At 39.1% G+C, this 14,334-nt stretch overlaps 1 protein-coding gene across 1 annotated transcript in view; it reads left to right on the top strand.

The window, feature by feature from the left end:
• LOC123748333 (limbic system-associated membrane protein) overlaps nt 1–12,985 on the top strand; it is a 489,037-nt gene extending 476,052 nt beyond the window's left edge. Inside the window, exons 6-8 of the mRNA XM_069329141.1 lie at nt 4,859–5,017; nt 12,641–12,769; nt 12,924–12,985. Of these exons, the coding sequence (XP_069185242.1) occupies nt 4,859–5,017; nt 12,641–12,769; nt 12,924–12,985 (350 nt within the window). The remainder of the gene's footprint in view (nt 1–4,858; nt 5,018–12,640; nt 12,770–12,923) is intronic.
• The last annotated feature ends 1,349 nt before the right edge of the window (nt 12,986–14,334 follow it).

Here is a 14,334-nt window from a genome sequence, read left to right on the forward strand (position 1 = left end):
GGACTTGAAGGACTTGATGGACTTGAAGGACTTGATGGACTTGAAGGCTGCCCATTATCCTCACGATTTTAACTGTCTAGAATTATTGGATGAAGATCTGTGATTTCAAAAAAAATAAAATTTGGAACTCCCCCTCTAAAGTTATGTCCATTTCTTTACTGAACACTTTGATACACATAGGTTTATTGTGCCTTATTGCAGACCACTTTACCTATAGTAATAACTACCTAATAATCATAAACAGGTTGTATTGTGAGGCTGAAGTATTGAACTATACGAGAAATAAACTTTAAATTATAAATTATTCATACATGAGAATCGAGGTTGACCTAGAATATGCACTGATGAATATATATATGATTAAATACACATATTCATTTCTCTCGCAATTATAATAATTATAAGTGTATATGAATATTGAAAATAAAATGAACAAGTTCATGAGTAGAATTAAACATTTTGCGGCTGTTATTGATATAAAAGTTAACATGTGACCAATTTTGATCAGGTAGTTGGCGGAGGAAGTATAAATACCTTGGAAATACTCACACAAATTAATCAGTATCGTTCGAGTGACAATTAAACTGATCACCATTGGCAACATTATATCAACAATCAGCTATCGTGTGAGGACACAGGGGCCGGCCAACCAGCTATCGAATCTGGCGTCATTCTTAGGAAACAAGGCAGTACAAGAGCGACAAACGTGACCTTACTGATAGATCTGCTGAAGAACAACAGAACCAATCATCACGAAAAGAAGATTCGGGTCCTATATAGATTATAGACCTTCGGGTCTATAGTGAGCACCCACACTAATTAAGCCACCTCCACACACGCGTTTCAGCACGCGATCAAAACTGGAATAACGTTGGAAAACAGGCAATCGACTTGAGAATAGTCCAGGACGGACCGAAACGTCGTCATCCCTTCACCTTCTAGTGTGTGGTCTGGTCAACAACGTTGGAAAAGTTTGGTAAACACCTGGAAGATGACTAGAATCATTTACTTTCCATAAAGTGGAATTACAAAAATGTGCTCAGACCTCCTGGTTTGACGCATGTAAACACTACATGTTGCGGGTTGGTGTGGCAGATGTTGATATCGTTGGTGCAGTGCTTGACCTTGGTACTCAGCCTATGCATGATAGCATATCTATCTTATTTTAGATATCTAGTTTCTATCAGTTGCATATGATAAAAGTCTCTGTGTTTGAAGCGCTGACATGTATGTTGTCTTATCAAGATCGGAGGTTGTTTCAAGAGTAGGTTAGACATGTATATGAATGAGTTTGGGTGGAAATAAATAGGAACTGCCTCAAGTGGGCCAATAGGAGCTGCTTCTTGTGGGTCAAAAGGAGGTCAAATAAATATCAGGAGAAAGCACTAAGCCATTACGACTATATACCACTTTGAAGGGATCAGGATAAGGATTTAAGATAGGACTGAGGAAATGAATGGTACCCAACCACTTGGACGGTCGGGAACTGAACGCCGACCTGAAAGAAGCCAGACCGACGCTATACCGTCCAGCCCAAGTGGTTAGGGCCAATAGGAGCTTCCACGCGTGGACCAATAGGAACTGCCTCGCATAGGCCAAGAGGTCTTTAATAGTGGAATTTACTGACATTAAGTTCGGTTAGGGTGGTGGTGGTGTGAAGTGTGCGAAAATGTGCGAAAGTGAGCGAAAATGCTCGAGTGATGTCGCCATGAAAGACGGATAGTGACATTTAGAGTCGACTGTTCACCGCCCGAGACTTTTGCCAGGCTGACAAATGTCAGTCACGTCATCCTCGTCTCCGTGATTTGATATAACACTAAAAATATTGTGGAGGGAGGAGAGAGCGTCACAGTTAACGGCTCGTGATGCACGTTAGCTCACGTTAACAACGAAGGCAACGTACACACACACACACACACACACACACACACACACACACACACACACACACACACACACACACACACACACACACACACACACACACACACAGATATGACAGAGCCCAGTAGGCTCAGGAATCTGTACACTAGTTGATTGACGGTTGAGAGGTGGGACCAAAGAGTCAACGCTCAACCCCCGCAAGCACAAATAGGTGAGTACACACCCACACCCACCCACACACACACACACACACACAGTGAGTACATATTCACCTGGAGTTCAATAACATGACCTGGGGCCTGAATCACGAAACAGTTACGCAAGCACTTAGGAACCTGTACATCTTTTCTCAATCTTTTGCAGCTTTGTTTACAATTATTAAACAGTTAATGAGCTCCGAAGCACCAGGAAGCTGTTTATAACAATAACAACAATTGATTGGGAAGTTTTCATGCATGAAAACTGTTTAATAAATGTAACCAAAGGCGTCAATGATTTAGGAAAGAAGTACACGTTCGTAAGTACTTGCGTAACTGCTTCGTGAATCTGGCCGCAGGTGTAGTACCTGCTCCCAGCACGAAACCCTAAGATGGCATCATCCGAGACGTCTGTGCAATAGGCTTTAACCTCCGTCTTGGCAACCTCGTCTCCATTGTAAGGAATTAAGCGCAAGATTTCATTGCGTAAACTTAATTGCTGCTTCTCTTAATACCCGCCCCGGTCTCCTCAAGCAGCCCGTCCTCCTAATGTTTCCCATCGTCAAGAAAACGGTCAATTTATAAAGTGTCCTAACCTACCAGAGGACCCAAAACAGAAAACGGGACAGTGCGTCACCTTCGCGAGCCGCTTCCATTTTCTAGTACGACAATTTTTGGCCTTAAGTTAACGCATACGAGCGAAATCCGACGTTCATTGAAAGAGGACTGGTTGCTTCAAGAAGGTTGCGTTGGCTTCAGTAACATCCAATTTTCTTTTCTCTAAGTCTCAAAAAAAAAAAAAAAGCTACGGGCTCACCATAGCCCGTGCTACTTGGAACTTTGTTCCAGGTAGCAAATCTTTAACAACAACAACATCTAAGGCTCCACAATGCTTGCCCGAAGTGTTGTGCGTAGTATTGTTTCATTGTATGTGTGTAATTAACCCCTTTATCTACAAATATACCTGTCTCATGTGCTTTATATATGCATTTATTATAAATAAAGTATTATTATAATTATTTATAACCTTACTTCAATACCGTAATATTTTAAATGAAGGTGAAGAAAAGATTAAATACATGTGTAGATGTATTATTATTAAACCAATTTTTCGGATGAACCTAAATACTTTATCAAGATGCTGTAAACAACGTTTTTTGTTTACAGGACCTTGATAAAGGATGTAGGTTCGTCCGACAATTTGGTTTAATAATACACTGACGCGTGTATTCTGCGTATTTACGTATGTAGGTTAGCTTAGCATTTTAAAAGCACCGAATCACCTTCTGTGGTTGAGTGTTCAATAAACCCTTGAACTCTATGTTTAACATTTCTCTAACCCTGTCCATGGCGGACAGAAGAAAATGTATATATGCTGGTTAGCATTGTAAATGTGTGGCCACGTCTGTGGTAGAAAAAAAAAAAAAAAAAAAAAAAAAAAAATACAAAAAAAAAAAAAAAAAAAAAGACCCAAAGGTGATTCCATGCACCCACCAAACCCCAGATGTTTATGAATAAAAAGCGGTTTACACACGACTTACAACTGATGACGTCCGAACACTTCCGGAACAAGTGCTTCACTGACGAATTTTGTTCGAACCACAATGCTGTAAATGCTTCACCCACGTACTACAAATACAAATAATCGCCAACAGAACCTAAACACCTAACCTAACCTAACCTAACCTATGCCTATATATGCACAATATGCTAATACATTATAATATTAATTTATATTTGAGAAAATTCCCGTTTTGAATGAACATAATGTTAAAATTGATGAATGTGTCTGTGGGGTCGACCGCTGGATGTAATGGACTTGAGACGAGGACGGGTTGATGCATTGAGTCTATTCTTCACCTTCATTATTATTATTATTATTATTTTCTTTACTTGTCTTTTTCGCATCCCATTTTCTATATGATGTTTTCTGTGCTCACCATCTTCACATGGAATGTTGTCTGTCATGACGTTTTCTATGTTCACTCCCTTCCAATCCCATTTTCTATAACCTCCGCGATATTACAAGGGGTAACTTCAGGTTGTATGAGAAAGTAGAGTGAGTGGAGGAGTGACTTAACTGTTCCCTAGCACTTTGTCTCCAAGTCTCATCAGCTAAGTGGGTCTGGCGCTTCGCTATATTTTTCTGTCTCTCTAATCTATTACGCGTGTCTATCTCTCCCATGACGGTAAATTTAACTTTAATTGGTTTCTGTGTGACCTTCTGCAGGCTGTGGAAAATTCTGATTTGTCGAGTTTTGAGATTTATGGATCACATAGTACTGTTTTTCCCTAGCCAGATGCACCGAGTCTGCTTATCTCTCTCTCTAACTGTACCGAGTCTGCTTATCTCTCTCTCTAACTGTACCGAGTCTGCTTATCTCTCTCTCTAACTGTACCGAGTCTGCTTATCTCTCTCTCTAACTGTACTGAGTCTGCTTATCTCTCTCTCTAACTGTACCGAGTCTGCTTATCTCTCTCTCTAACTGTACCGAGTCTGCTTATCTCTCTCTCTAACTGTACCGAGTCTGCTTATCTCTCTCTAACTGTACCGAGTCTGCTTATCTCTCTCTCTAACTGTACCGAGTCTGCTTATCTCTCTCTCTAACTGTACCGAGTCTGCTTATCTCTCTCTCTAACTGTACCGAGTCTGCTTATCTCTCTCTAACTGTACCGAGTCTGCTTATCTCTCTCTCTAACTGTACCGAGTCTGCTTATCTCTCTCTCTAACTGTATTCTGATTTACAAATTAACAGTCACTCGTGTTTACCTCTCAGTGCCTCCGGTAATCGATGACGCAAGAAGCAGCAGTGACGTCACAGTCAACGAGGGACGTGACGTAATGATGACGTGTGAGGCCCGTGGCGATCCTCATCCAATCATACGCTGGATAAGAGAAGATGGGCAGAAATTCAACCTTAACTCTTCTTTAAGTGGTGAGTTGACAGCCAATGGCTTGTCGGTACTGGCGATCGCATAATTATAGCAATTGTCTCAAATTTATCATCAGCTTAAGAGATATGATAATGTTTGTTTTAAACACTTATTTTGTAGCCAATAAATTTTAACGTAATTAAATTGTAATCAATATTCTGATTTATTTCTGAATACAGATTTAAATTTGTTATGTCTTTCATATAACATGACTCCAAGGTAATATTTCCGTAGGACAATTTACGTGTTTTTATTCATGTGTGCAGACGATGAGTCACAGCAACATAGCTGAAGACATGTTGACCAAACCACACGTCAGAAGACGGAGCAACGACGACGTTTCGGTCCGTCGTGGACCATTATCAAGTCGTGTGATGATAAAGATCCAGGACGGACTTGATAACGTTTTCTTTATGTTATTCTTCACTTGACCAGGAAGTCGAAAAAAATAACTCTGCAAAGTTCAGTTTACGATTGTATTTTGCCTGACGCTAAAATATGCGTTCCGTTAACTCTTGTTAACATTACCAAAGGTAGAGTTCGAACTCTCTGGGTTCACTAAATTCCCAGTTGCATCTGTAACCTAGATGTAGTCTATATAAGCGAACTGCTATTTTCCTGTGGATTCCTTTCGGGGTATTTAACCTGCCTAACTTGGTGGCCTGAAGATGGCATATTGCAGAGGGCGAACCTTCTGCTCCTCTCTGGTGAAGATGGGCTTTGTTGAGGTGTGAGAGTGTTTTGGTGATGGTGTTTTTAATGTACTCTAGGCTGGGTTGGATTCTTTTGTGGATGACGAGTTGCCAATTTAGCTGTTTCGTCGGCTTTCTCGTTTAATGGGATTCCAACATGGGATGGGATCCAGTTTAGGGTGACGTTGAGTCCTTTGCCCTTTGCTACTGCTAGTTACAAAGTTTCCAGCCGCTGGATAAGTAGCCGAAGATGATGTGAAGGTGAAACACTCATCAATCTCTTATGTTGCCATGATGGCTGGTGCTGTGTGTTCCGTCGTGCTGTGGCAGTTGGCAGAGTGTAATGTGGTGGTAGTTGGCTATTGGTGCGTGGCTTGGTGTGCTTTATGTATAGCGCCTCGCAGGTGTCCAGTCTTGTGTTGTCGCTGTATCTGTCCATTATTGTGGTGTTGTTGGTGAGTGTATCTCTGGTGATGGTGTATAGAAATTATATATTCCTACATAGGACCTTGTTGTTTGTGCACTGTTAGGCGTCTTGAAAAATATGTTGTTGTCTTGCCTATAAATTGAGATCGTTTGGGCAGACGGCCCCCAAGTGGGCATGTGAAGGCATGGACGACATTCGTCTCATTCAATGGGCTTTGTTTAGTGTGAGGAAGGCGTGCAACCTCAGACAGTATATTACCGGTCACTAGTGTTAAAATAATCAACAGGAACATCTTCTCCACGACCCGCAAGACACAAGAGCGGGATCTGAAAAACAGTTGATAGAAATGTGACCCTTATTGACCAGAACCAGAAGACTGAACTAATGATAGTCTATAAGAGCAAGATGACTGCCAACTTGCTCATGAAGAACTCTCCTGACACCAAACAAAACCTCTTGAAAGAGACCAAATGTCGTCTATGCCTTCACATGCCCACTTGGGGACAATCGGCCCCAACGATCTCAATTTATAGGCAAGACGACAACATATTTTTCAAGACGCCTAACAGTGTACAAACAGCAAGGTCCTATGTAGGAATATATCATTTCTATAGACCATCACCAGAGATATACTCACCAACAACGCCACAATAATGGACAGATACAGCGACAACACAAGACTGGACACCTGCGAGGCGCTATACATAAAGCACACCAAGCCACGCACCAATAGCCAACTACCACCACATTACACTCCGTTATCTCTGAAAACTTGACGAAACACGATATACTACGTCAACCATCATGGAAACATTGAAGCTTTATATATCCTGCAGCGCAAGAACGTTTAACTGTTCGAGCTCTGCCTTTAATAATATTATCAAGGGTTAGCGAAACACACGTCAGCGTTAGGACTAATAATATTGAAAACTTTGGAGGGTTACTTTTTCAACTTCCTTCTCAAATGTAGAAAAATAGAAACGCATTGGCCTAGAATTATGGATTTCACCCTTTCTGTTAGATTCAGTATTTGTATATATATGTGTACATTATATAACACACACATATATCTATATCTATATCTATATATATATATATATATATATATATATATATATATATATATATATATATATATATATATATTAGTATATTTTGGTAGCAGTCTTTCCTGTAGACATATATTATTAAATATTATATCCTGTAGATATATATTATATATATATATATATATATATATATATATATATATATATATATATATATATATATATATATATATATATATATATATATATATATATATATATTAGTATATTTTGGTAGCAGTCTTTCCTGTAGACATATATTATTAAATATGACCGAAAAAGTAAGATTAATAATTCTAACACGAATTTTCTCGATCTTTCTTATGTTTCTTTTCACTGTTGATGGTAATTGAAAAATCAATTCTCCAAAATTCATTTTTATTTCTAGTCTGACGCGACACTTGAGCGCGTTTCGTAAAACTTATTACATTTTCAAAGATTTTAGTTTACACACACAACTATAACTGAATAGAGCTTAAACATCTTCGATTTTTTTTATACCTGCATTTGGGTGAGGTGATATGTTACAACAGTTTTGGATGAGGTGAAAACAAACTTTCAACACAAGACAGAACACGAAACAATGGGTATTGAAGGTAAGAATGAAAGTAATTGCAGAGGGCCTATTGGCCCATATTTCTTGATGCTTCTATATTGGAGCGGAGTCTTGAAGTGGGTAGAATATAGTTGTGGCTATAATATAGTTGACACAACTATATTTTACCCACTTCAAGACTCCGCTCCAATATAGAAGCATCAAGAAATATGGGCCAATAGGCCCTCTGCAATTACTTCCAATCTTACCTAAACTAAAGTCTTTGAAAATGTAATAAGTTTTACGAAACGCGCTCAAGTGTCGCGTCAGACTAGAAATAAAAATGAATTTTGGGGAATTGATTTTTCAATTACCATCAACAGAGAAAAGAAACATAAGAAAGATCGAGAAAATTCGTGTTAGAATTATTAATCTTACTTTTTCGGTCATATTTAATAATATATATATATATATATATATATATATATATATATATATATATATATATATATATATATATATATATATATATATATGTCGTACCTAGTAGCCAGAACTTACTTCTCAGCCTACTATGCAAGGCCCGATTTGCCTAATAAGCCAAGTTTTCATGAATTAATTGTTTTTCGACAACCTAACCTACCTAACCTAACCTAACCTAACTTTTTCGGCTACCTAACCTAACCTAACCTATAAAGATAGGTTAGGTTAGGTTAGGTAGAGTTGGTTAGGTTCGGTCATATATCTACGTTAATTTTAACTCAAATAAAAAAAAATTGACCTCATACATAATGAAATGGGTAGCTTTATCATTTCATAAGAAAAAAAATAGAGAAAATATATTAATTTAGGAAAACTTGGCTTATTAGGCAAATCGGGCCTTGCATAGTAGGCTGAGAAGTGAGTTCTGGCTACTAGGTACGACTTTATATATATATATATATATATATATATATATATATATATATATATATATGTCGTACCTAGTAGCCAGAACTCACTTCTCAGCCTACTATTCATGGCCCGATTTGCCTAATAAGCCAAGTTTTCCTGAATTAATATATTTACTATAATTTTTTTCTTATGAAATGATAAAGCAACCCTTTTCTCTATGTATGAGGTCAATTTTTTTTTATTGGAGTTAAAATTAACGTAGATATATGACCGAACCTAACCAACCCTACCTAACCTAACCTAACCTATATTTATAGGTAAGGTTAGGTTAGGTAGCCAAAAAAAGCTAGGTTAGGTTAGGTTAGGTAGGTTAGGTAGACGAAAAAACATTAATTCATGAAAACTTGGCTTATTAGGCAAATCGGGCCTTGAATAGTAGGCTGAGAAGTGCGTTCTGGCTATTAGGTACGACATATATATATATATATATATATATATATATATATATATATATATATATATATATATATATATATATATATATATATATAGTAGGCATCCTTCAGTCTCGGGAGACTATGGAGTTGCGCCCTAGTTGTCAATCCTGGTGCAGCGTCTGGTGTGACTGATGAGGCCAATCCGAGAGTGGCAGTCCATCCCACACCGAGCACAAACGAAGTCCGATTCTGGTCTGTCTTCCTGGTTACCGGCTTTCCTTCTCTGTCTCTTTGCCTCCGATTCCTTGGCAAGTGACTCCTCGAACTTGGAGAGACCTCGTTGAACAGACTGCCTCCAGGCTGAACGGTCTGCAGCCAGTGTCTCCCATATAGCAAGATCGATGTCCATGGCTTTCAGTTCCCTTTTGCATACGTCTTTGTACCGTAGCTGGGGCTTGCCTACTGGACGCTTTCCCTGCCTCAGCTCTCCATACAGGAGATCCTTGGCGATCCTGCCGTCGCCCATTCGCACAACGTGCCCGAGCCAGCGCATTCGTCTCTGTTTCAGCATTGTGTACATGCTGGTGATTCTTGCTCTCCCCAAGACGTTGTTGTTTGTCACCTTGTCCTGCCAGGTGATGTCCACCTGGACATCATATATATATATATATATATATATATATATATATATATATATATATATATATATATATATATATATATATATATATATATATATATACATTATGTATATATATATATATATATATACATATGTAAGCTAGGGGTATGGCCTCGTCACATATAGAAACGAAAAATAGAAAATCTGGAACTTCGTCTGTGGTAAGGTAATGAGAAGACACACAAAACACAAGTAAATTTAACAATGAAATTTTAATTACGTTAGAAAAGCAAAACATGAATAAAATGGACTTACAAATTCGTATAATAAAATCAATCAATCAAAATAGTAAGAATAATCAAATGACAAAATGAAAAGTTACGTTAAGACAAGTGAGTAATATCAAGTGAACAATATACAATCAAATAAGAGGTGCAGGAATATTGGCTTTAAGCTATCACCTCTCTTAGTACACGTAAGCCACAGCTTAGTCTACCAACGAGACGTGTTAACCTGATGAAAGCACTGGATATTCTGAGGACTGAGGTCGTGGTGGCCCCAGACATCAAGTAGTGTGGTGGGTGGAGTGCAGTTGCAACTGGACCCGCAGCCAATCAGCGATGAGCAGGCGATAAGACAGGTAGTTTGGTGGTTCGAGGTGGAGCAGGTGTTCCTGGCTGCATACGTTTTGCGCTTCTGGCAAAACTAAGGGGGGTAGAAATAGCCTAAGCTACTCTATCCCTTTGAGATGTATTTTTTCTTGTCTCAATAAACATACTTGAACTTGAATTTGAACTGGCAAAACTTGGTGTTGTTGTCGTTGTTGGATATTTCTTCCATATTAGTTGTATAGGGATTTATATATCGACGTATTTTGGAGGGAAGAGCAGGCTCAATCTCTTGAAGGAGATTATCGTCACAATATATATATATATATATATATATATATATATATATATATATATATATATATATATATATATATATATATATATATCAACCGGTGGTACAAAAACTCTTGGAGTTATGTACCAGAGAAGACTATTTACAACTGTGTATCATTAAAATATACAGATTACATGGGAATCACTCATAAAAAAAATAATGCGACAGAACCAGACGGTGCAAAGTCCATGTGATAATCTTGTCTCGGGACTCGCAATTTTTCGAATGCAAACGCCTCCCAAAAATTGTGTATGTCTTTTTAATTTTTCATTGGCTCCAGCAAGAACAAATTATCTTCGATTTTTGTGTGTGATTCTAAAAATTCGTTCCTGAATAAATCCAAATCTGTTACTCTCTCTCTCTCTCTCTCTCTCTCTCTCTCTCTCTCTCTCTCTCTCTCTCTCTCTCTCTCTCTCTCTCTCTCTCTCTCTCTCTCTCTCTCTCTCTCTCTCTCTCTCCCCCCCATTCTCTCTTTCTCTTACACATTTACTCATTATGAATCAAGGAGTCCCTAGCAGGCGCTCAGACGAGAGATCTCCCGGAATACAATACGACCTCGGCTGATCCCCCAGCGCTTCCTAAGATCATCATTAGTAAGAAAACTACCCGGAGGCGGACACGCCGGGATATAAGAACTGCCTCGTTTCTACCCAAATATAAGAAATGAAAGCTCATTCTCCTGAGACAATATTCATTTTCAACATTTTCCCCGTGACTGACTTTCATATATATATATATATATATATATATATATATATATATATATATATATATATATATATATATATATATATATATATATATATATATATATATATATAGGGAGACGCAGAGTTGAAGTGTTGATGTGGGGACCATATTTTACATAAGACCATTCACGATTATTTATGAATAAATTGTGGGATTTTATTTACGTATATTATAGAAAAGGTTCTTTACTTAATAATATATTTGTTTCTGAAACGTACTGTTTGAAGACACTAATTATGGATATTTCTTTTTCCCTTTTATCCTTTACTTCTCTTATTCCTTTGATTACTTCTTATGCTTTCCTCCTGTATATCTGTGATTGATCTGCCCTTCAATATATATTGTTCGTCTGCTCTTTTTCTGTCTGTCTGTCAATCTATCTGATTTTCTGTCTTATTTTTCTTTTCTGTGTTACTGTTTAACTCTGTCGGTGTATCTTTACGAATGTGTGCATATTATCTCTCTCTCTCTCTCTCTCTCTCTCTCTCTCTCTCTCTCTCTCTCTCTCTCTCTCTCTCTCTCTCTCTCTCTCTCTCTCTCTTTCTCTCTCTCTCTCTCTCTCTCTCAAATTCCACTTGCGATCTCCTTCTTTCTTATATCCCATGTCTTACTCCATTTCATAACTATCCTTTCCTAACCTTCCATTTGATCTCATTCTTCCATTTTTCTCTCTCTCACTTTTGACTTTCCCTCGTGCTTAATTTTATCCACTACTTTCTCTTCTCTCGTGTACCTTACACTCCTATTCGCGGCTCCCTTCTTTATCTTTCTCATCTTCTCACCCTCACTAACTCTCATCTCTCCCTTCTGTTCTCTCATTCTTTCACGCTCTCTCTCCTCCACTCTCCCACCAACTTTCACTCTCTAATGCACGCTCTTCCACACACACACACACACACACACACACACACACACACACACACTCACACACACTCACACACACACACACACACACACACACACACACACACACACACACACACACACACACACACACACACACACACACACACACACTCTTTAACCTGGCTCTAACTCGCACTCACCCTCTCTGCCTCTCACTCCCTTCTAACAATATTCCACCTTCCCCCCCCCCCATTTTTGCACCCTCCTCTTTCTCATTTCCTCTCTCACCTCCCCCTCTCTCTCACCTTCCCCTTCCCTCTCTCTCACCTCCTCCTTCCCCCAACCCTCCCCACCCCCTATTCTCTCCCCCACACCCCCACCCCTACCAGTGGAGGAACACGTTGGGCGAAGCTTGGCCCTCCCAGCCGTCCATAGGAACGCCAGTGGAGCCTTCCTCTGCATAGCGGCCAACGGCGTCCCCCCCTCTGTCAGCAAGAGGATCCTACTCACTGTAAATTGTAAGTGTAAACAAGGGGGGGGGGGATCTCGTATATATACTGAAGGAGTGTAAATAAGTGATCTCGTAAATCACAGGCGTAAATAGCGTTTATTGTAGAGAAGAAAACATGAGTAATATGGCATTGTGAATTATTGGAGTCTCCTTAATTACAGGTGTAAATAAGAGTATGGTGTTATCACTGTTGCACCCTCGTGTCATTAGACTGTTTGGATGATACAGGATTTGCATGGTAGATGCAAATCATACTTTATGTCAAGTCTTATATCAAATTGAGATATCAAATATAATGTCATATTGTTATATCAAAATATCAAGTCTTTTATCAAAGAAAGTATATATATATATATATATAATTTGTGTTATATATTTTATTATTTATTATATTAAATAGACTATGAGCGTCAAGACATTATCTGTTGTTCCTCTTCTAAAATTACTGTCAAGAAGACTCTTTAATCTGGTCTGGTTATGGTGGTCCATATTCCCGGTCCACCTCGGGGCATATCGGTCCACACATTGGACCATAACTGGTCCATACACTGGACCATAACTGGTCCACACACTGGACCGCAACTGGTCCACACACTGGACCGTAGCTGGTCCATACACTGGACACTAATCGGTCCACATATCTTAGTATTAACATTCGCACTAACCTAGAACCCTCTAAGTCGATCCCCTAGTATTCACATATATATACTCTTAGTTACTAGAGTTAGTCTAGTGTTCACATATATACCCTCACACACACATAAGAGTCCCCACGGCCCGGTCCTCGACCAGGCCTCCACCCCCCAGGAAGCAGCCCGTGACAGCTGACTAACTCCCAGATACCTATTTACTACGAGGTAACAGGGGCATCAGGGTGAAAGAAACTCTGCCCATTGTTTCTCGCCGGCGTCCGGGATCGAACCCGGGACCACAGGACCACACGTCCAGTGTTCTGTCTGCTCAGCCGCTGCTCCCTACATTGTTACATAATCGGTCACCACATCTGCTAATCACTGCCCTGAGGATAATGTGAGTTATTATTTGTAATAGCAGACTATTATTGTTCTGCAGGCGATGAGTCACAATAACGTGGCTGAAGTATGTTGACCAGACCACACACTAGAAGTTGAAGGGACGACGACGTTTCGGTCCGTCCTGGACCATTCTCAAGTCGATTATTATTGTTCTCTTGAAGCGACAGTGTTGGGGGATAAAGTATACAAGAATTATCACATATACTTTTGTGATGGGTCCCACTTAGTTAAGTGGTTTATATATAGCTGAGCTTTTATTAAGACTTCCATATCTGACAGATGTATTGTGTTGAGTGATGCAGGTTTGTAGATACCTGCCTCTTTGGTCATAATGTTATTGCAATCATTGCATGGAAACTTATAGACACCTGCACCCTCAGCTTGGTCATTTTTATGATTGACGTGTATGACTTCCTTAAATCTACTTTAACAAAAAATAGTTCAAATTTTAATATCTCCTCAGGGCAGTGGTTGCTGGAAGATTGATGAAGGTTAAGCCACCCAAGAAGTGGCACGGGCATGAATAGCCCGTAAGTGG

Source organism: Procambarus clarkii, chromosome 22 (genome assembly GCF_040958095.1).
Source record: "Procambarus clarkii isolate CNS0578487 chromosome 22, FALCON_Pclarkii_2.0, whole genome shotgun sequence".
Lineage (NCBI taxonomy): Eukaryota > Metazoa > Arthropoda > Malacostraca > Decapoda > Cambaridae > Procambarus > Procambarus clarkii.